The sequence below is a fragment of the Diabrotica undecimpunctata genome, chromosome 8 (assembly GCF_040954645.1).
Source record: "Diabrotica undecimpunctata isolate CICGRU chromosome 8, icDiaUnde3, whole genome shotgun sequence".
Taxonomy (NCBI): domain Eukaryota; kingdom Metazoa; phylum Arthropoda; class Insecta; order Coleoptera; family Chrysomelidae; genus Diabrotica; species Diabrotica undecimpunctata.
This window is the reverse complement of record NC_092810.1, coordinates 1,399,330-1,424,910: the sequence shown is the minus strand read 5'-3', so window position 1 is coordinate 1,424,910 and position 25,581 is coordinate 1,399,330. Positions and strand designations below refer to the sequence as shown.

The 25,581-nt window shown below is 32.1% G+C and overlaps 1 protein-coding gene across 1 annotated transcript; it reads left to right on the top strand.

The window, feature by feature from the left end:
- Positions 1 to 1,034: 1,034 nt before the first annotated feature.
- Positions 1,035 to 24,995, top strand: LOC140448201 (1-acyl-sn-glycerol-3-phosphate acyltransferase alpha-like). Its single transcript, XM_072541316.1, has 6 exons — positions 1,035 to 1,055; positions 18,687 to 18,852; positions 20,975 to 21,108; positions 21,741 to 21,922; positions 23,794 to 23,953; positions 24,506 to 24,995. Exons 2-6 carry the CDS (start codon positions 18,689 to 18,691, stop codon positions 24,628 to 24,630), a joined length of 765 nt encoding a protein of 254 aa, XP_072397417.1. The 5' UTR covers positions 1,035 to 1,055; positions 18,687 to 18,688; the 3' UTR covers positions 24,631 to 24,995.
- The last annotated feature ends 586 nt before the right edge of the window (positions 24,996 to 25,581 follow it).

The window sequence follows — 25,581 nt, the reverse complement described above, 5'->3', positions numbered from 1 at the left end:
CGACTGGGTGAGAGATCGAAGCGTCAATAAAAGCGAAAATAGAGGTGGACTATTTAATCTGGATATATTCCAGATTGTTGGAGTACATGAAAACTTGTATATATTAGCAGCGGGGTTGATAAGATCTTATAGTACTGTAAACTTATACATAAATAAATTTACATAAATTAAAACACCTCGTTTTATTGGAAAAACGCTACAATATTAATCAAAATCAAAGAGAAAGAAAATCAACATAAAACGAAAATAACAGCAATCATGGAAACTAAATATCTTATAAAGAGTATATAACAACCAAATTGGAGGTATAGGAGAAAATTGTATAGATATACAAATGAAGATTAATCAAGAACGTCTACTAGACGTTCTTGTACATGAAGTTGCTGGTCTCAGGACCTTCATGTGGAGTCCACGTTGTCTATATGTTGCCATGTTATAAAATCCATTGGTAACTTTAACATCCTAATATATAAGTTTGAATAGTGTAAACTAAATTATAATTTATAACTTTTAACGGGTTTTTACCCAGATATTTAGTGGCTCAAAACATGTACACCTAGACACTGATGATGGAATATGGATTCCGAAAACGTTTTGTCTTCATTACATAGCCCGATTGGGTTTTTTAATTATATACCTTTTATAAAGTATTTTAACAAATTTTTTAAGGAAAAAATGCTTAAATAGAATAAAGGAAATTGGACAAAACAGAGAAAAGACGATTACAGAAATGGTTGCAGATTGGAATAAAACTGAATGGAATCGATAAGCAATAAAGAATCGCATAAAATTAGGCATAGAACAACTAAAATACTGTATTATCCCGTTTTAGAACATTGAAACGCCTATGAAGGAGCTGTACAAACTAGAGATATCTTTTCTGACCTAGATAAGTAAACAGCACGATGACTTATATTTGTAGAGATTCACTCGCGATATATAATATATTATATTATACATATAATAGTATAGATAATACCTTCCCACGTCGAACGTAATGTAGTTCTTGCTTGGAACGTTTTAAAAATTATATTATATAAAATATTTTAAAAACAGTAAGTGCAGAATATTACTAATATTTTGTTATACTCTTATAGCCTAAGATCCGATATACAAAAAGAACCGATCTGTTTAATGGATAAAAATTATTTGATAGGTAATTTAAAATTTAAAATTATAAAAAACACGATGTGCGCGATATAATTCTATTCTATTCTTTTTCGATCTGTCTTTGTTTTCGATTTTTTAGAGCAACAATTTGCTTCATCTCAATGATTAATACTTTTCTTGTTATCTTATAGTTTTTTTTTTATTTTTGATAGCCTTTTCTACCAGTCTTTCATTGTATTTTTTTATGTCTTTCTTAATGCTTTTCCTTATTGTCTTACAAAGTTCTATGTATTCTATTATTTGTATATTACTACTTACTTTGATTTCATTTCCCTTCTTTGTTTTAGCATTATTTTAGTTATATTAGACAGTTTTTTTTTGTTCATTTTGTTGTTGTGTTTAAATTACAATCAATCAAACTACATCAATTGTAATGATAATTACCATTACATTTAATTGTAATTCAATATAAAGATAATGCACGGAGAGAGTACGGATGATCTAATAACAATGTGGATTCAGACAAAGGATGTATCCACCAGTCCAAAACGTATCATCAATATAACATATGCGATGAGTTATAGTTTATTTTTATGAACGAGAGAGTAATTAGCATAATTTTAACTGGTAGCTCCGACCACTCCATGGGCGTGCTCAAGATTAATTGAAAAATTACTTTGAATAATTGTAAAAAATAAATGAATTATTTCAGTGTTATAAAGTGTTATGTGTATGTAAACAAAAGTGACCTCTTTTATCACACACTATATTAGAACTGACTTGCCTACATTAAAAAGGGTTTTAAAAAATTCACATTTTTTTTAATTTTTAAAAATTACAAAAGAGAAAAAGAGTTTTTAAAACCGTCTAAGGTATGTTAAATAGATGAATAAAAATATTAATATAAAACTTACAGCTACTTGTTACAAATCCAAATCAGATTCAGAAGATGAACTTTCAGAACCAAGATTTATAATAACTGGCTCGATCATTTTATCAGTAATATTGTCCAGCTTCCACATTTTTTCCTCTTCTTTAATAGTGTGATTTACTGCCTTTTCCCAGTTTTCAGGTTTTACATTATTTACGGCCTCCAAAAACAACTGTTTAACATCATGAATTTTAAAAGTGGTATTTTTTCTTGAAACTTCACTCTTTATCTGTGCCCATACCAGTTCAATCGGGTTTAATTCACAATGATATGGTGGGGATCTAAGTACTGTCATTCCACGATTTTTGGCAATTTCATCAATTTCGTATTTTTTAAATTTTTCTTTATGAAGGGCACACAACGAATAAAGTTCCTTTCTTATAGATCCGGGATGGTACGTAATATTTTTTGAACTCAGCCAATTCTGCAAGTCTTTTTTTAACCACTTGGTTGTGGGCAGTCCTTCTATAAGTCTGGAGTGATAACTTGCATTATCCATTACTATTACACAGTTCTTAGGAAGAAGATCTATCATTTGTTCGAACCATTCTTGAAAGACATCAGCGTTCATGTCTTCATGGTAGTCACCGGTACGAGTTGATTCAAAAGTTAATAAACCACCTTCAACAAAACCGTCTGAACTGCCAATGTGTACTATTATCAGCCTGCGTCCCTTTCCTGATGGTGGGTTTCAACCAGTAGATAAGTTATTTAGAAAAGCGTGCCTTTGACTTGTAACAGTTTCATCCTGCCAAAATTTATTTGGTGTATGACCCTCGTTGATCCATGTTTCATCAAGATAAAATATTTTTCATTTTTGGTTTCTCATTTCCTTTATGGTTCTTAGAAAATGTCTTCTCCATATGACAATATCGCTTCTTTCTAATAAAATAGACTTTCTGGGATTCTTTTTCCAGCAGAAGCCTATTTCTTTTAAAAGTTTCCATAACGTACTTCGACTCATTTCTGGGTAATCCTTATCATCTCGAACTGAGACAAGAACTTTATCCAATGTTGGAAATTCTTGTCTAAAGAAGAATTCATGCACTTTCCGTCGAAGTCCTTCTTTAAAATGATATTCTATTTGAAATTTTGGTTTCCCTGGAGCATTACGTGGCATTTGAAAACTACCACATTTCTCTTCTTTAATAACTCTGTAAATCGTAGATTTCCCAACACCAAGTGTACTGCTAACTAACTCAACGATCTCATCAACACTTTCACATAAACGTTTGTCTGTAAATGATTTAAAACAATTAAATATTAATGTTTTTTCATTAACTGTTAGAGGACCAATTTTTCGGCGTTTACACGGCACTTCCAAATTTTCCATAACACTAGTATAAACAATATGCTTCACCTTGCAACTGAAGTACCTACTTTTAGTGAACTATTAAGAATTTTGAATACGCCACTTGGACCTTCCTACAAAATGGAAAAACCCACTATCACATTTTCTGTGGAATAAGTTTAGAAGGTAATTATCTAGTCAATTACTGTCGTAGATTCCTGGAATTAAAGAATTAAATGTTTGATTGTTGAAACCCTTACTTCGTGGAATGCACTCATTTCAGATAAAATAAAACGTTTTATTTTATCTAAAGAATTAAACTTTATTTTGCAAATAGGCAAAGAATTAAACTTTATTTTGCAAATAGATAAAATAAAACGTTTTATTTTATCTAAAGAATTAAACTTTATTTTGCAAATAGGTAGGTACTTATTAAACTTTTATTGGTTATATATAAACAATAAAATAAACATCTTACATTTCTTGCAAATTCATTAGTACCTGTTAACCTCCATCACTCCGACACTGGCAACCTTATTTAGGGATTAGTAACCCTCACAACTATTGTATTTTATTCTGCTCCAACCTTTATACCTGGTGGTCATACTCAATTTAAAATTGTTTTCCTATATACTTCTGTAAACTTGTTGACAAATATCTGTTTTTCATTGAGTCACCCGTATCAACAGTTTAGGGATTTGCATACATAATTTATTGTTTTATTACTCTCTCATACATAAAAATACACTATAGTAACGTCCCTTCTTTTTCTAAACTTACGATTTGTTGATAAGTATGCTGTCCTGTTATTTTTTTAACTTATTTCCAAACCGAAGATATATTTGTGTTGCTGTTAATGCTAGATATGTATTTCTGCCATTGCTTTTTTTATGATGCTTCTTGCTTCAGCTCCACATTTTTTGTACTCTGTTAATAAATCAATATTTTTGTACTTTTGGTATCAGTTTCAAATTGTTTTACCTAATTGAATAGCGGGCTCACACTGTCATTTATTTCTTAAATTTAAATTATCACGATTTATGCCGTCACCAGACAGCAATAATTCTACGTATCAATTATATTTTTTCAACAACTTGTTATCGCTTATATGCCTACGACTAAACGCATGTTTATAGTCGACAAATAAACAATTCAAGTCATTTATATAAATAGACCTTTCGCTTTCGAATGCACTTCAACGCACACGTTATCTACACCTATCTTAATGTGCCTGTGGATGAGTTAACCTAAGTTTGAGGTAAAAGTGTTTGTGATTTGTGAATTAGTATTTTTTAAATGGATTGTTACAAGAAAATTAATTTAAATACGGTAAAAATATTAATTATTTATCAGTTGTAAATGCAGTGGCATGTTTTTGAAATTTTGCTATGCATGTGCTAAATATTTTGGAACAGTGGAGGCGGAAAAGGAATTAAAATTGAGTTAAATGACTGCACAATAGATTGTTTAATAAGTTTTGTGGTTCGAAGAGATAACACAATTTGAAAAGTTTTTGAAATACACTTAATTATTTAGTACAGTCTCCCTAAACGAGATTCCAATCTATGAATTCCTTCCCTGAAGTAACAATCTGTAAGGGCTGCAAAATACAGCTATTATGACGTCATCATTTGATGAAAAATGCTTTCCACGTATGAATTTTGTCAGGTATTGAAACGGATGGTCGGTCTCTAGAAGCCAAATCTGGTGAATACGGTGGATGCTCCAACAATTCGAACTCGTAATTCATAAATCATTGTCGAAATGCTCATATAAATCTTTTTTCACAATTTTTTTCCCTCAGCTGGTTTAAAAAGTTACAATAATATTCAGAGTTTATTGTTTTACCAGTTTGCAAGTAATCCACAAACAAAATTCCCTTCATATCTCACAAAACTGTGGAATTTCTGGAAACGAACTCGTTTGGGAGCCGAAGAATCATGTTCACACCACTCTTAAGCCTCTTGTTTTTATTCAGGATCATGCTGATAGATCCATAATGATGAATCAACGCACAAAATCCATTTTATCATTTCGAAAACGCTCTAAATGTTGCTGAGAAAGTCGCATTCAAATGTGTTGTTGTTCCATTGTTAGAGAATATGACATCCATTATGAACACAGCTTTCTGAAAACCAATACTTCAGTCAAAATATTGCTTACATTACCCAATGATATGCCTAGGACTTTTACTAAATCTCTTTGAATCACTCAACGATTTTGCAATACAATTCTCTGTATTTTCTCTTTCTCTGTGTTTCACTGTTAACGGCACGTCACAACTCGTACATTTTGGTTGAGGTTCCTTCTTCATGAGATATTCATGTGTGAGTTTGCTGCGTCCTAATCGGAGTCTGGTTAATACAACCTGAAGGAAACGGCTAGGGACGTTGTTACTCCATCGTCCAAAATTTGGTTTAATTTCTTTTAACTTTGAGAATTTTTCTTCCCAACATTTAGTCCAATTACATATCAGCTTTTGTTTAAAGTACGGATTGAAATCTTCTACTAATGATTTTATTATCCTTCTAATATTTGGGGAATTTGCTATTTCTCGAGCATTGTTATCAGCTAGTTCGTTTCCTTTAATGCCTATATGTGATGGTACCCACACGAAGACTAATGTTTTGTTTTCCAGCTGCTGCATCTTGTTTTTAATTAATTTAGCAATCGGGTTGCAGGTGTACATTTTTGACAGTATATGGAGGGAATTGATTGAGTCGGTAATAATAAGGAATTTATCTGGCTTGACTGTTTGAATGTGATTTAGATCTCTGTATATTGCATACATTTCTCCAGTTATCACAGTGGATTCTGTGGGCAATTTGAAACTTTTTATTATGTCTCTTATAACAAATGATGATCCTACACCAGAAGTTGTTTTAGATGCATCTGTGTAAACTTGGATATATTCAGGGAAAGAAGAAAGTATTCTATTATAATTGCTTATAATTATTTGTGAATTAGTATCAGATTTATGATATGATGATATAGTCGGTTCGCTATATTTACGCGGGTTTCGGATTAACAAAATTATGCTAATAACTCATTGATAACCAGTTGCAGTAAACGACTTCCCAGAAAATTCGGTAAAAACTGCATTAATGGTCATATGTTAAAATACATTAAAATAACATTAGGGTAGGTATAAATTTGTTACAATATTGCAGTTGAATTGATTCTTTGCCAGTGTTGACATTGTATGTTTGGTGTAAATATTTAAAAATGCCTAGACGTGTGTTAGATGTAGATAGTCTAATTTGTAGTGTACATAAGTATTTTACGGATGAAAAAGAAAATGGCGGTCCTTTAAAATCGGTAATGTCTGTTCAACAACGCGTATGTGATGCTCTAGGAATAGTGAAACCAAACTAAGAGTATTACAAAATCGCAATAATGAACGGCCGAAAGAAGATCACCGAAAAACTCGCCTATCATTGAAAACGAAAGATATTCCAGATGGAAAAAAATTTGAAATTCGTGATACCATTTTTATCGAATGCGAGCCAACAAGGAACATGTGACCTTAAATACAATTCTTCGGAATTAAAAGATAGAAAATTTGACGAAATTGGCAGAAAAGTCTATGGCAAGTGATACATAATTTGAGTTTCAAATTTCAAAAGGAGGAAAACAGAAAAGCCCTTTGTGAAAGAAGTTCTGTTGTGCATAAAAGAATTAAATGTCTAAGAAAATATTCTAAATTAAAAGAAGAAAGGGCAAATTTTATATATTTAGACGAAACATGGATATTTTCTAGGGGTGCAACCAAGAGAATATGGCAAGATGATAACGTAAAGTCTATCAAACATACTGATGGAGAAGGGAAGCGACACATAATTTTACATGCAGGAGGGAAATCGGGTTTTATAGAAGGTGCTGATTTAATATTTTCATCTAAATCAAAATCAAGTGACTATCACGATAATATGAATACAGGAATGTTTGTAAAATGGTTACATGAAAAACTTCTCCCAGGTTTAAGTGAGCCCAGCGTAATTATTTTAGACAATACACCTTACCATTCTGAAGTATTAAACAAAAGTCCAACGAATTCTTGGACTGTTAATAAAATTAAAGAATGTTTGACAAAGGAACATATACCATTTACACAACATATTTTAAAATCAGAATTATTACGCTTGGCAAATATCCACGCAAAACCAAAAACGTTTGTTGTGGATCAGATTATTGAAAGTTACGGTCATCAAGTTTTACGTCTGCCACCGGATCATTGCCAGTTTAATCCCATCGAATATATATGGGGAATAGCAAAACAATATTATGACAACCATATTGGGCCCAACTGTTATAGCGACGACGCAGTTCGGGAAACTTGGCGAAAGGCACTTTCAATTGTAACTCCAGAAGTGTGGTGCAACTGTATATTTAAGTGCGAGAAACTAAAAATAAAAATAAACTGAAAATAAAATAAACGAAATAAGCCCAATCATAATAACAATTAATGGTGATGCAGTGATGATGATGACGATTATGATATTTTTGATAATAATGACTGATATTCATTTTTGTTGGCAAGTTAAATTTTTTTATTTTTCATTAGAAATTCTCTCCATGGAACAAATATACATAGACCATATTTTCTGTGTGAAGTGTAATATAACATTATTATTAGGTTTATATTAGCCACATTAGACTCCATTAATGAAGTAATTCTCCTTATTATACTGTCAATTATATAAAAGATTTTCCATTATTATTTAATTAAAAAAAGTTATGGATTATTTTTCATTTCATTTGACCAGTTGATATTTCCCCAAAGAGCAGGTAATTAAAAGTGGGTACTTACAATAAAATTTTTAATCCGAAACCCGCGTAAATATCGCGAACCGACTATAGTTCTAAATTTAAAGTAGGCAAAGGTATTAACCAGGGAGGTGGCGTGAATAGAGTTTAAAATGTTTTTGATCCTTAATTGAAATGGTATATAAATGTTTGATAAAGTTTGTTAAGCAGTAAATGGCTGACTTCAATTTGTATCGTCTATAAACATCCTGGGTTAACCGATAATAGTATAAAAGGCCCGGTTTCAGGTAACAATGGTTTACCTGAGGTACAAGGTCTTAACAATGGGCCAAGACAGATAAATTTAATAATATTTAAGACCGCACTATAGTGTATTTTTATGTATGAGAGAGTAATAAAACAATAAATTATGTATGCAAATCCCTAAACTGTTGATACGGGTGACTCAATGAAAAACAGATATTTGTCAACAAGTTTACAGAAGTATATAGGAAAACAATTTTAAATTGAGTATGACCACCAGGTATAAAGTTGGAGCAGAATAGAATACAATAGTTGTGAGGATTACTAATCCCTAAATAAGGTTGCCAGTGTCGGAGTGATGGAGGTTAACAGGTACTAATGAATTTGCAAGAAATGTAAGATGTTTATTTTATTGGTTATATATAACCAATAAAAGTTTAATAAGTACCTACCTATTTGCAAAATAAAGTTTAATTCTTTAGATAAAATAAAACGTTTTATTTTATCTATTTGCAAAATAAAGTTTAATTCTTTGCCTATTTGCAAAATAAAGTTTAATTCTTTAGATAAAATAAAACGTTTTATTTTATCTGAAATGAGTGCATTCCACGAAGTAAGGGTTTCAACAATCAAACATTTAATTTTTTAATTCCAGGAATCTACGACAGTACTTGACTAGATAATTACCTTCTAAACTTATTCCACAGAAAATGTGATAGTGGGTTTTTCCATTTTGTATATAGGAAGGTCCAAGTGGCGTATTCAAAATTCTTAACAGTTCACTAAAAGTATGTACTTCAGTTGCAAGGTGCAGTTTATTGTGTATACTAGTGTTATGGAAAATTTGGAAGTGCCGTGTAAACGCCGAAAAATTGGTCCTCTAACAGTTAATGAAAAAACATTAATATTTAATTGTTTTAAATCATTTACAGACAAACGTTTATGTGAAAGTGTTGATGAGACCGTTGAGTTAGTTAGCAGTACACTTGGTGTTGGGAAATCTACGATTTACAGAGTTATTAAAGAAGAGAAATGTGGTAGTTTTCAAATGCCACGTAATGCTCCAGGGAAACCAAAATTTCAAATAGAATATCATTTTAAAGAAGGACTTCGACGGAAAGTGCATGAATTCTTCTTTAGACAAGAATTTCCAACATTGGATAAAGTTCTTGTCTCAGTTCGAGATGATAAGGATTACCCAGAAATGAGTCGAAGTACGTCATGGAAACTTTTAAAAGAAATAGGCTTCCGCTGGAAAAAGAATCCCAGAAAGTCTATTTTATTAGAAAGAAGCGATATTGTCATATGGAGAAGACATTTTCGAAGAACCATAAAGGAAATGAGAAACCAAAAAAGAAAAATATTTTATCTTGATGAAACATGGATCAACGAGGGTCATACACCAAATAAATTTTGGCAGGATGAAACTGTTACAAGTCAAAGGCACGCTTTTGTAAATAACTTATCTACTGGTTTAAACCCACCATCAGGAAAGGGACGCAGGCTGATAATAGTACACATTGGCAGTTCAGACGGTTTTGTTGAAGGTGATTTATTAACTTTTGAATCAACTCGTACCGGTGACTACCATGAAGACATGAACGCTGATGTCTTTCAAGAATGGTTCGAACAAATGATAGATCTTCTTCCAAAGAACTGTGTAATAGTAATGGATAATGCAAATTATCACTCCAGACTTATAGAAGGACTGCCCACAACCAAGTGGTTAAAAAAAGACTTGCAGAATTTTCTGATTTCAAAAAATATTACGTACCATCCCGGATCTATAAGAAAGGAACTTTATTCGTTGTGTGCCCTTCAAAAAGAAAAATTTAAAAAATACGAAATTGATGAAATTGCCAAAAATCGTGGAATGACAGTACTTAGATCCCCACCATATCATTGTGAATTAAACCTGATTGAACTGGTATGGGCACAGATAAAGAGTGAAGTTTCAAGAAAAAATACCACTTTTAAAATTCATGATGTTAAACAGTTGTTTTTGGAGGCCGTAAATAATGTAAAACCTGAAAACTGGGAAAAGGCAGTAAATCACACTATTAAAGAAGAGGAAAAAATGTGGAAGCTGGACAATATTACTGATAAAATGATCGAGCCAGTTATTATAAGTCTTGGTTCTGAAAGTTCATCTTCTGAATCTGATTTGGATTTGTAACAAGTAGCTGTAAGTTTTATATTAATATTTTTATTCATCTATTTAACATACCTTAGACGGTTTTAAAAACTCTTTTTCTCTTTTGTAATTTTTAAAAATTAAAAAAAATGTGAATTTTTTAAAACCCTTTTTAATGTAGGCCAGTCAGTTCTAATATAGTGTGTGATAAAAGAGGTCACTTTTGTTTACATACACATAATACTTTATAACACTGAAATAATTCATTTATTTTTTACAATTATTCAAAGTAATTTTTCAATTAATCTTGAGCACGCCCATGGAGTGGTCGGAGGTACCAGTTAAAATTATGCTAATTACTCTCTCGTTCATAAAAATAAACTATAATTGAATTCAACCATTTTCTGCTAAACAAACTTTACAGAGCTGTAGATAGAGTCGAGCTCTTTTCACAGAATTCGTAAATAATCTTTTTGAAAACGATTTCCGGAGTGGAAATTGAAACCTAAATTTTTTAGTTAAAAATGTTATCAATACATTTAATTGTGGCTTAATTCCATATAAACATAATATATATTAACTTAGGAAAGCCACAAGAAAACAGTTTTAGAACTAGCTTTAAAATTTTAATACGAAAAATTCAATGCAAATCTAATTTATGCCGACATTCAGCGAGTTACCAAAAACCGAATAATTAACCCAAACTAACACATTGTATTCAACTGAACCAACTGGATGACTCTACATTTTAGTGGTTTCTAACAACTTCTCGACCTCGATTCATCGTCAAGACATCGTTTTACCTGCGCGAAGCACAAACAACGCTTACCTATAATAATTATTTACATATTATCTAAATCGTTAACAGTTTGTGATTGTAATTTGGAATATTACAAAGTTTTATTCAAAGTATATGGAGTGCTTGTCATTTAGTGTAGTGGTTTAATGAGTTTTTATTAAAAATACTGTTCATTTTATAGTAAGTAGAAACTTATCTTGTATTATTAATTCATAAAGGGTGTTCTCTTGGCATTTATAGGTAAATAACACAACTTCATTGAGAAGCACAAGGTGCACTTAATGTATGCGTTTGGTGCAAGATTTATTTATTTATCTCAAGACAATTTTTTTCAAAAATTGTAAAATTGATTGTTTTTTAACAATTACAAATATTCAGGTTTTTTATTTGTATATTTTAACAATGTATTAATTTGCCGTCTGATCATATTGGCTAAACCCTTACAATCTAGGCGGGATCTGTTTTGGATTGGACATTTTCCATAGGAAGCTATTTTCTTGCTGGAATCCCTTCAGGATGTGCCCAATATCGATAATCACGATATGCGCCAGTCGCAAACCCTGTGCTAAATTTTTTATTTATAGTTTATTTTTATGAACGAGAGAGTAATTAGCATAATTTTAACTGGTAGCTCCGACCACTCCATGGGCGTGCTCAAGATTAATTGAAAAATTACTTTGAATAATTGTAAAAAATAAATGAATTATTTCAGTGTTATAAAGTGTTATGTGTATGTAAACAAAAGTGACCTCTTTTATCACACACTATATTAGAACTGACTGGCCTACATTAAAAAGGGTTTTAAAAAATTCACATTTTTTTTAATTTTTAAAAATTACAAAAGAGAAAAAGAGTTTTTAAAACCGTCTAAGGTATGTTAAATAGATGAATAAAAATATTAATATAAAACTTACAGCTACTTGTTACAAATCCAAATCAGATTCAGAAGATGAACTTTCAGAACCAAGATTTATAATAACTGGCTCGATCATTTTATCAGTAATATTGTCCAGCTTCCACATTTTTTCCTCTTCTTTAATAGCGTGATTTACTTCCTTTTCCCAGTTTTCAGGTTTTACATTATTTACGGCCTCCAAAAACAACTGTTTAACATCATGAATTTTAAAAGTGGTATTTTTTCTTGAAACTTCACTCTTTATCTGTGCCCATACCAGTTCAATCGGGTTTAATTCACAATGATATGGTGGGGATCTAAGTACTGTCATTCCACGATTTTTGGCAATTTCATCAATTTCGTATTTTTTAAATTTTTCTTTATGAAGGGCACACAACGAATAAAGTTCCTTTCTTATAGATCCGGGATGGTACGTAATATTTTTTGAACTCAGCCAATTCTGCAAGTCTTTTTTTAACCACTTGGTTGTGGGCAGTCCTTCTATAAGTCTGGAGTGATAACTTGCATTATCCATTACTATTACACAGTTCTTAGGAAGAAGATCTATCATTTGTTCGAACCATTCTTGAAAGACATCAGCGTTCATGTCTTCATGGTAGTCACCGGTACGAGTTGATTCAAAAGTTAATAAACCACCTTCAACAAAACCGTCTGAACTGCCAATGTGTACTATTATCAGCCTGCGTCCCTTTCCTGATGGTGGGTTTAAACCAGTAGATAAGTTATTTACAAAAGCGTGCCTTTGACTTGTAACAGTTTCATCCTGCCAAAATTTATTTGGTGTATGACCCTCGTTGATCCATGTTTCATCAAGATAAAATATTTTTCTTTTTGGTTTCTCATTTCCTTTATGGTTCTTAGAAAATGTCTTCTCCATATGACAATATCGCTTCTTTCTAATAAAATAGACTTTCTGGGATTCTTTTTCCAGCGGAAGCCTATTTCTTTTAAAAGTTTCCATAACGTACTTCGACTCATTTCTGGGTAATCCTTATCATCTCGAACTGAGACAAGAACTTTATCCAATGTTTGAAATTCTTGTCTAAAGAAGAATTCATGCACTTTCCGTCGAAGTCCTTCTTTAAAATGATATTCTATTTGAAATTTTGGTTTCCCTGGAGCATTACGTGGCATTTGAAAACTACCACATTTCTCTTCTTTAATAACTCTGTAAATCGTAGATTTCCCAACACCAAGTGTACTGCTAACTAATTTAACGGTCTCATCAACACTTTCACATAAACGTTTGTCTGTAAATGATTTAAAACAATTAAATATTAATGTTTTTTCATTAACTGTTAGAGGACCAATTTTTCGGCGTTTACACGGCACTTCCAAATTTTCCATAACACTAGTATACACAATAAACTGCACCTTGCAACTGAAGTACCTACTTTTAGTGAACTGTTAAGAATTTTGAATACGCCACTTGGACCTTCCTACAAAATGGAAAAACCCACTATCACATTTTCTGTGGAATAAGTTTAGAAGGTAATTATCTAGTCAATTACTGTCGTAGATTCCTGGAATTAAAGAATTAAATGTTTGATTGTTGAAACCCTTACTTCGTGGAATGCACTCATTTCAGATAAAATAAAACGTTTTATTTTATCTAAAGAATTAAACTTTATTTTGCAAATAGGTAGGTACTTATTAAACTTTTATTGGTTATATATAACCAATAAAATAAACGTCTTACATTTCTTGCAAATTCATTAGTACCTGTTAACCTCCATCACTCCGACACTGGCAACCTTATTTAGGGATTAGTAACCCTCACAACTATTGTATTCTATTCTGCTCCAACCTTTATACCTGGTGGTCATACTCAATTTAAAATTGTTTTCCTATATACTTCTGTAAACTTGTTGACAAATATCTGTTTTTCATTGAGTCACCCGTATCAACAGTTTAGGGATTTGCATACATAATTTATTGTTTTATTACTCTCCCATACATAAAAATACACTATAACAAAATCTGAAAACAATTGAAAATTTCTCATTTTTTTGCTCCTATTTTCGTTTATAATTCGGAAAATATTGATCCTAGAGAAAAAATTATAAGAAGTTAAAAGTTTCGTTATTCAATTTTACACAATATTTCAATTGCTATAAATTAAAAATTTAATGTTTATTGTTGAAAAAATAGCAATAATTGGAAATAAAAGTACAAAAAATGAAGTTAATCCTTTAAATGTTTTCGACTTTCTAAACTTGACTTACAAGCATCATTTTACGCCTAGAAAAACTTTTTAATATGTTTAAAACGTGTGCTAAATTTTGTTAAGATCGGTCAGATAGGTATTGCATAATAATTTTGCAACCCAGCCTACTGGAAAAAAATCGCAAATTTTCAAATTTAAAGTAAGCCCTAAATGAGGCCCTCAGATAGTTGCAAATTTTTTTACACATAAAAGAAGGCTCAAACATTCAAACGTTTTTCGGAAAATTCAAATCGGTTCACTAGGAGAGCCTAGAAAATTTTTTAAAGTTTTAAACATTTTTTATATATATTAAGCTTATAAACAAATTGAATAACTTTACGAGCTTTAAACATATCAATTTCAAAATTTATACACTTAAAGAACATTAAAAGAGGCTTCTTCAAAAAAAAATACATTCGGCTTTCTGGTTGCCGAGATATTGAAGGTCAAAGTTGGCATATATTTGCTGTGTAACCATAAGTGATAGAGGGCTCGTTTCTAAACAAATACCCTCGTCTTGTCAAGTACTTTTTATATGAAAAGTTTTACGTAATGCGCTTTATGGCAACTTCCATAAAAAAGACAAATAAAAAACCGTTTTAGCGTAAAATGTCACTCGGAATGCATGAGAGGTGGTGGTGGGGGACATTCACTCGAAATGTGAATCGGTGAGTTCAAAATCATAGCGCGCGCTAAAAATTGCATTATTTCGGCTTCTTGTTAACCAATTTTACTCTTTTTTTTTTAATCGATGTCTCAGACGACAAGGATTTCAAATATCATATTTTCAAGTACCATTTTTAATTGCAAAATTGGGAAATTTGCAATAAACAATTGTATGTTAAACAAGTAATTGCATTTTTTCTTCATGCATTTTTTTTGAGCTTGCAATTTATACATTGAAGTAAATTGTTACTTTTAGTAAACAAATATGTATTTATAAATTGTTAATAAATAATTTAAATTGTTAAAACAAAGGCGAACGAAAAAAAATTTTTTTTTCATAAATAAACTTTATTTTGACTCAATCTTCAATAATTTTTTTTAAAGTCTTTTTCTTTCTTTGGAAGGACAAGAATCTTCAGGTCTGACCTTGACCTTCAATATCTCGGCAACCAGTAAGCCAAATGTATCGTTTTTTTTTAAAGAAGCGTTTTTTAATGTTCTTTAAGTGTATAAATTTTGAAATTGATACGTTTAAAGCTCGTAAAGTTATTCAATTTGTTTATAAGCCTAAAAAATGTTTAAAATTTTAAAAAATTTTCTAGGCTCTCCTAGTGAACCGATTTGAATTTTACAAAAAGCGTTTGAAAGTTTGAGCCTTCCTCTATATGTGAAAAAAATTGCAACTATTTGAGAGCCTTATTTATTGCTTACTAGAAATTTGAAAATTTACAATTTTTTTCCAGTAGGCTGGATTTCAAAATTATTATGCAAAACCTATCCGACCAATCTTAACAAAATTTAGCACACGTTTTAAACATATTAAAAGGTTTTTCTAGGCGTAATATGAAGCTTGTAAGTCAAGTTTAGAAAGTCGAAAACATTTAAAGGATTAACTTCATTTTTTGTACTTTTTTTTCCAATTATTGCTATTTTTTCAACAATAAACATAAAATTTTCAATTTCTAGCTAACGAAATATTGTGTAAAATTTAATAACGAAACTTTTAACTTCTTATAATTTTTTCTCTAGGATCAATATTTTCCAAATTATAAACGAAAATAGGAGCAAAAAAATGAGAAATTTTCAATTGTTTTCAGATTTTGTTAAATAAAAAATTTAGCACAGGGTTTGCGACTGGCGCATATCGTAATTATCGATACTGGGCACATCCTGAAGGGATTTCAGCAAAAAAATAGCTTCCTATCGAAAATGTCCATTATGGTCTGAATTTCTACAGATCCCGCCTAGTCTATTAGGAACCCAATTCAGTTGGATTAGATAATATTAGTAATTGTTCAAAATTTGCCAAAATTATCGCCCTACTTCCTTATTTCCGTATCTTTTTAAAATTGTACAAAAGTTGACAACCAACTTCTCACCGGACACGCTAACCCTACGAAACACCAAAACATCTGTATACTCTCTCCTCCCCAGCATCCCTTTCCTTGGCTGATCTCCAGTTATTCGCACTCAATATCTCTCTAGCATCGGTTCTCACTTCGTCCATCCACCTCTTCCTTGGTGTTCCTACTGGCCGAAGTCCCACTATAGTTTCACTAAGCATTCTACTAGATGTTCTATTATTATCCATTCTTACAAGGTGACCTGCCCAGCGCAATCTTTGTAATTTTGCATAATTTGCCATCTGTGGACTTGGTTAATCAGTAATGTATCTCAGATATGAGGAGTGAGGACAGACAGCCGAACAGTTTGTGGGCGACTATCCAGCGAAGCAGGAATGGTTGTACTATCGCCAAACAACCCTCACAGAGAACACGCTTGAGGTACTTGCTGGTTTCATCAAGCAGACCAGACGTCTAAAACGGAGGCCCGCTAGCAATCCTGAATAGGAATAAATCTTTCTATAAACTTCACTAGAAGGAAACTTCTTCTTTAAGTGCCATCTCCTCCACGAAGGTTGGCAATCATCATGGCTATTCTGACCTTCGAGGCAGCTGCTCTGAACAATTGCCTTGAGCTGCAGCCAAACCACTCTCTCGCGTCTTCTTCCTACGCTTCTTCTACCCTCTACTTTTCCTTGAATTATGAGTCTCAAGATGTTGTATCTTTCGCCTCTCATCTCATGCCCGAGATATTGCAATTTCCTTTTTTTTATTGTATTTTCCATTTCCCTCTCTCTGCCTATTCTCCTTAACAGTTCTGTATTCGTGACTCTATCTACCCATGGAATCACTAACAATCTTCTAAATGTCCACATTTCAAACGCGTTAAGTCGATTTATTGTATTCCGGTTTAATGCCCATGATTCAGCTCCATAGTAGAGTACACTGTGTACATAGCATTTAATTAGCCTTATTCTGAGGGCCAATGTCAGATCTTTGCTGCATAAAATCTTTTTCATTTTCACAAAGTTATTACAGTAGTGGATTACAGTACTTATCCTTCTTTTTCTGATTTCAAAAAATATGTGTATTCCACTTTTTTAGAAACCATAGACAAGGAAATATTTAAGATTTTTAAGTAAGATTTGTTCCAAACCTCTAATTATACTATGACCTTTAGTATATCATCGTAAAATGAAAAGAATTCTATACAATGCATCAACTATGTAATCTGCAAACTTTGAATTTTTTAACAACATTAATAGGTTTTTTTAAATCCTATTAATTAAAAATTGAATAACTAATATCAACTGAGTAAATTACATTTTTTGTCTGTAAATTAAAGGTCAAATAGTTGAAGCATGTGTTGGTTTTTATTAGAAATTGTGAGTAAAAAACTGATAAGATATGACACGTTTTAAGGTGATTTTAATACGTTTCCTGGGACTGTTGCCGTGCATATTTCAGGTCAGTTTTTCAAATAAATCCTTAGAAATTAATTACAAATAATTTGTTTTCCACAATTATAAATTATTTTTTTATAATTCCACGTTTCAAGCCTAAATATGTTGATATAATCGGTGATAATAGACCTGTAAAGACTAAAGGAACCGAAACCGAAGACTAGCAGACCTCTCAAACAGTGGAATGAAAGTTGTACATCAAAATACCAACTTTGGAAAAACAAGACATTTTCTTAAAATAAGAATACATTTAAATAAATTTAAACATTTGCTACAAGCGCGTTGTAATTTGTATAATTTTTATTGTATTTATTATTCATAATTATTATTCTTCATTCACGAATATGGATTAAAGCAAAACTTTTGTTTTAAGAGCGTAGGCGTAAAATTTCGGGCTAATGCTTTTTAAATGCATTCATTTTTTTCGAATCCTTAGAAAACTATTAAATATATTTGAAAAATTTAAACGCAGAATGAAAGATTACATTATTACCGAGGGCCGAAAGTTTCTTAGAATAAACAAAAGATTTTTTTTGAATGAGATATTTGAAATTAAAAATCACACTTAATTGTCTCTTCTTTTTTACCCCTGTAACTTACTAAAATAAACATTATAGAATTTTCAGAGACTTTCGGCCCTCAATAATAATCTAATCTTTCATTCTGCGTTTAAATTTTTTTAAAATACTTATTAGTTTTCTCAGGAGTCGAAAAAAATGAATGCATTTAAAAAGCATTGGCCCGAAATTTTGCGCCTACGCTCTTAAATTCATTAGTTTTATACAAAAACTTTTTTAAAAAGCACTTTTTGTTTCAGGAATGTTGTACTACCTGCTAATACCATTGGCAGTGCTTCTAGTGTGGAATATCGAGTCAAGATTTCAAAAATGGGCCAAATATGGACTCTACGTAGCTTATTGTTATTTAGTGCCGTTTTTGATTCCACTGTGGATATTTTCGCCTGGAGATAGTGCAAATGCATTGTAAGTAGCAGTGAAATTTTTTTTTAAGTCTCAGATACAGAAAATATATGAACATTGTTTGCTGTTTTCTGTACTTAATTACAAATATTACAATTACTAATCACATTAATAATCATCGCTTATAAACCCAATTAGCACTGATACGTCTTATCGCCAATACTAATCTAATTTAAGGTCACTTCGGCTGGCTTATATAATGAGAATTAAATGTTCTCGAAACAGCTACCAGGCGATGGTCGAATCCAAGCGAAAATTCGAAATTCTAGAAATCCGACATTTTATCAGAGTTCGCGACGGAAAGACTTATCGAGTTTGTTTAACGCACAAATAAAAAGATCTTTATTATAATCTTGTTTAAGCCCAAAATTCTTTTCATCGCAAGAAATAAATTACTTGATTTTTATATACGGTCTCAGTTGTGTCGAAATCAGAGAAAATAGGTCTTAAAAGATTTTGTAGATTTCCAAAAAGCCTCTGATAATATACAATATACTCAAATATTTAATTTTTAAAGCATGTAGTGATACCGGCGGCAGTCTCAAAATCTTAACACCATATTTTTCTCAATTGTTTCAATTTTGTGCTTGTCATACTCGTCTCTAAATGCGGCCTCAGCATCCAGTAATTCACTTGTTAGGTAATCTTCCCCGAAGAAGATGTTCTTCTCCATTAGCCAATTCTTGATTTGCCTTTTGTTCCACAATTTTTTCGGGAAATCAAATTTTCGGGAGTGATATGACGCGTTATTAACGTTTTCTCAAACCATTCTTCAGATAGATCCCCGTCCAATTCGTCGTGGTAATCAGCGGTTCCCTTCTTGGTCAAGAGAGTTAATTCGGCCCATGCCACAAAACCAGTTTCGCTTCCAGCATGAAGAAAAAAAAACAAAGCGAGGACCTCTTTGGGTTGGAGCTTTCAGTCCAGTAGAGAGCCCTTTCATGAAGGCATCTCGTAGATTCTTGATCGTTGTGTCCCTCCATTCCTTTTTGACTGAAGCACCGACGTCCTTTGGACGATGACAAAGAATGAACGAGATAAAGTAGACGTTGTGGAAATGGATTATCTTAGAAGGTCATGTCGAGTATCGAGAATGGAAAGAATCAGGAATGAGGAAATACGAAACCGTACAGGAATTAGAGATACTCTTTCAGATAGAATACAAGGAAGGCAATTACAATGGTATGGTCACGTGATGAGAATGGAGGAGGAGCGGTGGCCAAAGAAAGCCTTAATGTATGTTCCGCAAGAAAGAAGGAAAAGGGGAAGACCACCAAATTCCTGGAGAAGAGAAATTACAAAAACAATGCAATCTAGAGGCTTAGAAGAGGGAGATTGGAGAGATAGGAAAAGATGGAGGCTGAAATGCGGCAAGCGGCAATCCCCGTTATATGATGATGATGACTTGTGTCTCCAGGATATAATATACTTTCTTTCCATCATTATCGAATCCTCTTTTCATCATATTCAAAACCCCTATCATTTAGTAGCCTACAAAATGTGTTTTTTGAAAAAGTGAAAAGAAACCACCACAGGTTTTACTTTCGCACTAAGGGTTATACCCTGTTGAAATGTACTACAGATACTGGCAATGGCTCCATGATGTAGATACTTTCATTCGCTTGCGAAAATGAAATAGAACTGAGCTTTCATAGTTTTTGCCAACAAGTTTTTGGTCTAATGGCCAGTACCCAAATCGACAAAGACACATGTCTGCTTTGCGTGGACAATGGGGATTAAAACTGATTTGCTTCTTCTAATGACTCTATAATGATTAGTTAATAAGAGATAATTATGAGTTAATAAGAGATAAGATATAATAAGGATAAGTTATCGACAATGAGTTTTTGATATATATTTCTTTTTTTTTTATATTTTTCCTCATGTTATTGTTTAGTTCGACAATGTAACTCTCTTATTTGTACATCGATGATTGAATCATGCATACGTTGAAACTTATGAAGTATATTCCAGTGATATGATTCTTAAATCCGGTCCTGATGCGCCGTCCTGGGCAAACCGGCAACGTTGTCGGCCGTTCTCGCGTAAGAAATACATTGCCTATCTTACATGCACTACATTCTAACTGTGGCTTCTATTATAGTTTCGTATTATTTGTTTGTAGACTACCAGCTAGAGGGTTTCGAATAGTGTGTAGACTCTTAGGTGTGAAATACACCGTTGAAGGAAAAGAAAACGTAAATCCCGATAGCGGGGGAGTGGTCCTGATCAATCATCAAAGTATTTTAGATCTTTTAGGTAAGATACTAAGTTTTTTATATAATAAATAGTTATATAGGGATAGAAATCGATCTCTAATAAAATAACCGTTTCATAATAACATGTACTTAAATAACTGTTCCAAAATAGCACAACGTTAGATGCGGTTCAAGAATAATACCTAAATTTGAAACTATCATAATATATTCACCAATTCTGGCTTACAAAATGATGAAATGAACGAATAAAATCGAAAAGCATGTTGGTCTTCGTGTTCAGATTTAATTGTCACTTTCTATAGATTTTGGTTGTTGGTACTTATTTTCCTATTTTTTAGTAATTTTTGGTATTCCCAGTATGTTCTGTTGCCTACTTATTCCTGTGTTAAGTTCCAAAATAGCATAAAAATAACAGTTCCAAAATAGCACAATCTCAGTTAAGAGTAACAAATAGAATTTTCGAAAGATTAATATCAGAATATATACTCAAAATCAGTTCAGAATACCACAAACTGAAATAGTCGAAGAAAACAATACCTTTCTTCATTTCAATGTAAAATAACGTTCTAAACTAATGCAATGCAAGCTACTACATAAATAATAACAGCTACAAAATATTTCATATCATGAAAAGAACGTATATTCTTCGTGTTGATTAATTATGTTTTTTAGTTTTATCCATTCTATGGCCGACCATTCCAAGATGTTCGACAATAGCCAAAAAGTCGCTCCTTTACGTCGTACCAATCGGTTTTGCGATTTGGTTATGTGGCGCCATCTTCATCGATAGAGAAAAACCGTCTGAATCGCACGTAGCTGTCAATAAGACTGCCAGACAAATAAACAAAAGACAGGTGGGTAGTGCAAATTGTTATGAAATTATGGTAGATATCACAAAATTTCTCAAATACATAGTTACAACGTATATAAAGAGTGGACCACAACAATCTGTAAACGCCTAATTATCTCACATAAATTATACAGGGATGAAAATTTGATGTTTATAATGTTGTCAGAATCGTTTAGAGGTTTAAATTGGTTGAATGTACTATACAAATAGATTAATTAAGAGTTCACTATACTGTGGTTTTATAAATGCAAGCGGATTTGCCATATTTCGCCCTTTCTGTGAATTATCATAAATAAATCCTCCTTTTGTATTCAACAGCAGTTAACAGCGATAATCCTCTACAAATACCTGCCTAGTACTTTTATTTGCTTCTTTTTCTCAGACAATTAATAATTTTTTGACGGTAGTGAATAATTATTTTTTCCAAAGCTTCATCTTACTGAAACCACATCTAATTAAAACTGGCTCTAAACTTGTTTTTCAGGCAGGTACAGTTTCATTTCTACGTAATATTTCGTGATTATCGCTTGTTAAATTTCCTTCTATAAAAAACGGCCGAATTAACTGAGTACCCACTATACCCGATCATACATTTAGTTTTTTTGGTCTCTGAGTATGGTTTTCATGTGTCCAGTGTGGATTTACCTCACCCCAATACCTTAAATTTTTGCGATTTACATTCCCACATAGTGTAAATATTGCTTCATCGGAAAAACGTAGCTTGTTAACGAAGTGTTCATCAGTTAAAATTTGATTGATGATTACCTTACTAAACTGTAATCTGCGGTTATAGTCATCTTCATTTCATTCTTGCAACAACTGGATTTTTTATGGTTTAAATGAAATCTTATCTAATATATGCAAGACTGAAGAATGAGCTACATCATGAGTTTGTGCAGCTCTACGTCAGGAGCTTTGGGTTTGCTTCTTTTTCTCAGACAATTAATAATTTTTTGAAGGTAGTGAATAATTATTTTTTCCAAAGCTTCATCTTACTGAAACCACATCTAATTAAAACTGACTCTAAACTTGTTTTTCAGGGCAGGTACAGTTTCATTTCTAAGTTACATTTCGTGATTATCGCTTGTTAAATTTCCTTCTATAAAAAACGGCCGAATTAACTGAGTACCCACTATACCCGATCATACATTTAGTTTTTTTGGTCTCTGAGTATGGTTTTCATGTGTCCAGTGTGAATTTACCTCACCCCAATACCTTAAATTTTGGCGATTTACATTCCCACACAGTGTAAATATTGCTTCATCGGAAAAACTTAGCTTGTTAACGAAGTGCTCATCAGTTAAAATTTGATTGATGATCACCTTACTAAACTGTAATTTACGGTTGTAGTCATCTTCATTTCATTCTTGCAACAACTGGATTTTTTATGGTTCAAATGAAATCTTATCTAATATATGCAAGACTGAAGAATGAGCTACATCATGAGTTTGTGCAGCTCTGCGTCAGGAGCTTTGGGAAAGTATCGTTGATTAAGTTGGCTATTTCACTATTAGATCTTTTTCTATTGGCGTACCCCCTCATTATTAAAACAGCAATTCGCTCTTTTTCCTTAAAAACCATCTTTATGGTAGAGGTTTTAAAAATACATAAAACAACAACTGTCAACTTTAGTCATTAATACACATTGTAATTTATTTTACAAAATTTTGATGATAAATCTGGCAACATTGCAAGCAAAAAATTTGAAATATCCATATTGCAGAATAGGCATATTATTCCGGTTTTTGTACAATTCGGACCATCCATTCAAGAGATCATTAGGCGCTATCAGACTTCTGTATATCGATGGAAATGTTTCTCGTTGATTATTTAAGCATATTCCTTCATTATTATACAAATTTTTATTGTTTTTAGGCACGTGTACTTATATTTCCCGAAGGAACCAGAAACGGCGGCCCAAAACTGCTACCCTTCAAGAAGGGTGCGTTCCATTTAGCCATAGCCGCACAATGTCCCATCCAACCTGTGGCTGTGTCGAGGTTTACCTTCTTAGGAAAGAATAAATTTACCTCAGGTGAATATAACAAAAGTATTTGGTCGTTGCAAAATATGAGATACTGATTGTTTGTGTAGATAAAGAGGAATTTTGGTTGATATAGTAGAAAAGGTTTATGTAGCTGCTAAAATCAAAGAAACAGGTAGATTTCAGTAGCATTTAAAAGGGACGAAAGTTGGTGTTCTCAAGAATTCCTTCATATCTCGTTGACAATTTATACCATTAACGCTAGGCGCCACCTAGCGTTAATGGTAAAACTAATATCATTTTCATATTAAGCATACTAAATAATAGCAAGATACCAAATTTCACTTAAATCGGTTGAATAGTTTTCAATATATGCTTAAAAATAATATAAAAAAATATTAATGAATTACCCTGTAGAACGAAAACTAGCAACATTTTGCCTAAGCAATTTGAGCTCAAACGCTTTATTTTAATGGCATCTATCACCCTTTACCTAATGTCCAATTAATTATGGGACACCCTGTATAAATAGCAATAAAATTATTGTAGAAAGTGTTATATTTGTGCACTCTCAAATTCCTTTTTTGTTTTTTTCTTTTTTAGGAGAAATTAAGATTAGGATTCTTCCTGCGATTTCTACAAAAAATTTGACCACTGAAGACATTCCAAGATTGATTGACGAGACGTACCAGATCATGTCAAAAACTGTGGACGAAATCACTCAGTAAAAACCATAGTACCATAAGGAAAATAATTGGATGTGGATTATTTTTTAGAATGTCTGTAAGTGAGAAAGACTTGTGAGGAGCTAATTGTGCTGTGCATTTTAAACATCTAAACATTATTCAAAAAGTCAATTTGTTAATAATTATAAACGTTCACTTTTGAGTGTAAGTCTTAAAATTTAAATGGTTCCCTCTCGTATGACTTATTTTTAAGTTGTGAGCTACCCTTATACGATATTTTGTATAAAATACATCAGATAAGTTTTATAATATTGACCAATGTTTTGTATATCATATATTAATGTTTTGTTTTATTTATTGTTTTGGTAAGTTGTTCTACCTCTTTAATAATAAAAGGTTAAACACTATTAAGGTCGTTTTATTATCCCTACGAACATGTTAGTGAACAAAAATTATCAGAGGTAGTACTACAGTTTGAGTGGAGATTTGATATTCACTACAGTCTTCTACATCGACAATTTACCACTCCAATCCTCCTCTTCCATAGCATCCTTCCACCATATTCTTGACGAGGCCCTTATGTCGTTTTATACAGACAGAAATATAAGATAAAACCGATTTAACGATCAATTTCTTCATTCTGTCTAACCTAACATTCTTCTTCTTTTAATGAAGACATGACTGTTTTTCAATGTGCCTCGAGTAAGTTGTTGTTCCATCGTTTTCGTGGTCTTCCTACTGATCGTCTTCCTATTGGGGAATCGTCTATTGCCGTCTTCACTACTCTATTTGTTATCATTCGACTTATATGATCATTCCATTCTACTCTTCTATTTCTTACCCAGTTCTTCATGTTCTCCACCTTGCATTTACGTCCTATATGTGTACTTCTAGTTCCATAGTGTCTTAACATCAAGTTTTCTAAGTGTTTTCATCTCTGCTGTTTCTGACATCCTTTTTGTCCTCTCTGTGTCAGATCGTGGTTCTGCTGGC

What these genes read in the sequence shown, in the direction of transcription:
- LOC140448201 (XM_072541316.1), top strand. Translation starts at nt 18,689, where the DNA reads ATGTTGTACTACCTGCTAATACCATTGGCAGTGCTTCTAGTGTGGAAT. An exon ending in GGAGATAGTGCAAATGCATT is followed by an intron (nt 18,853 to 20,974) that starts GTAAGTAGCAGT and finishes ATTTGTTTGTAG; the next exon opens with ACTACCAGCTAGAGGGTTTC. An exon ending in AAAGAATAAATTTACCTCAG is followed by an intron (nt 23,954 to 24,505) that starts GTGAATATAACA and finishes TTTCTTTTTTAG; the next exon opens with GAGAAATTAAGATTAGGATT.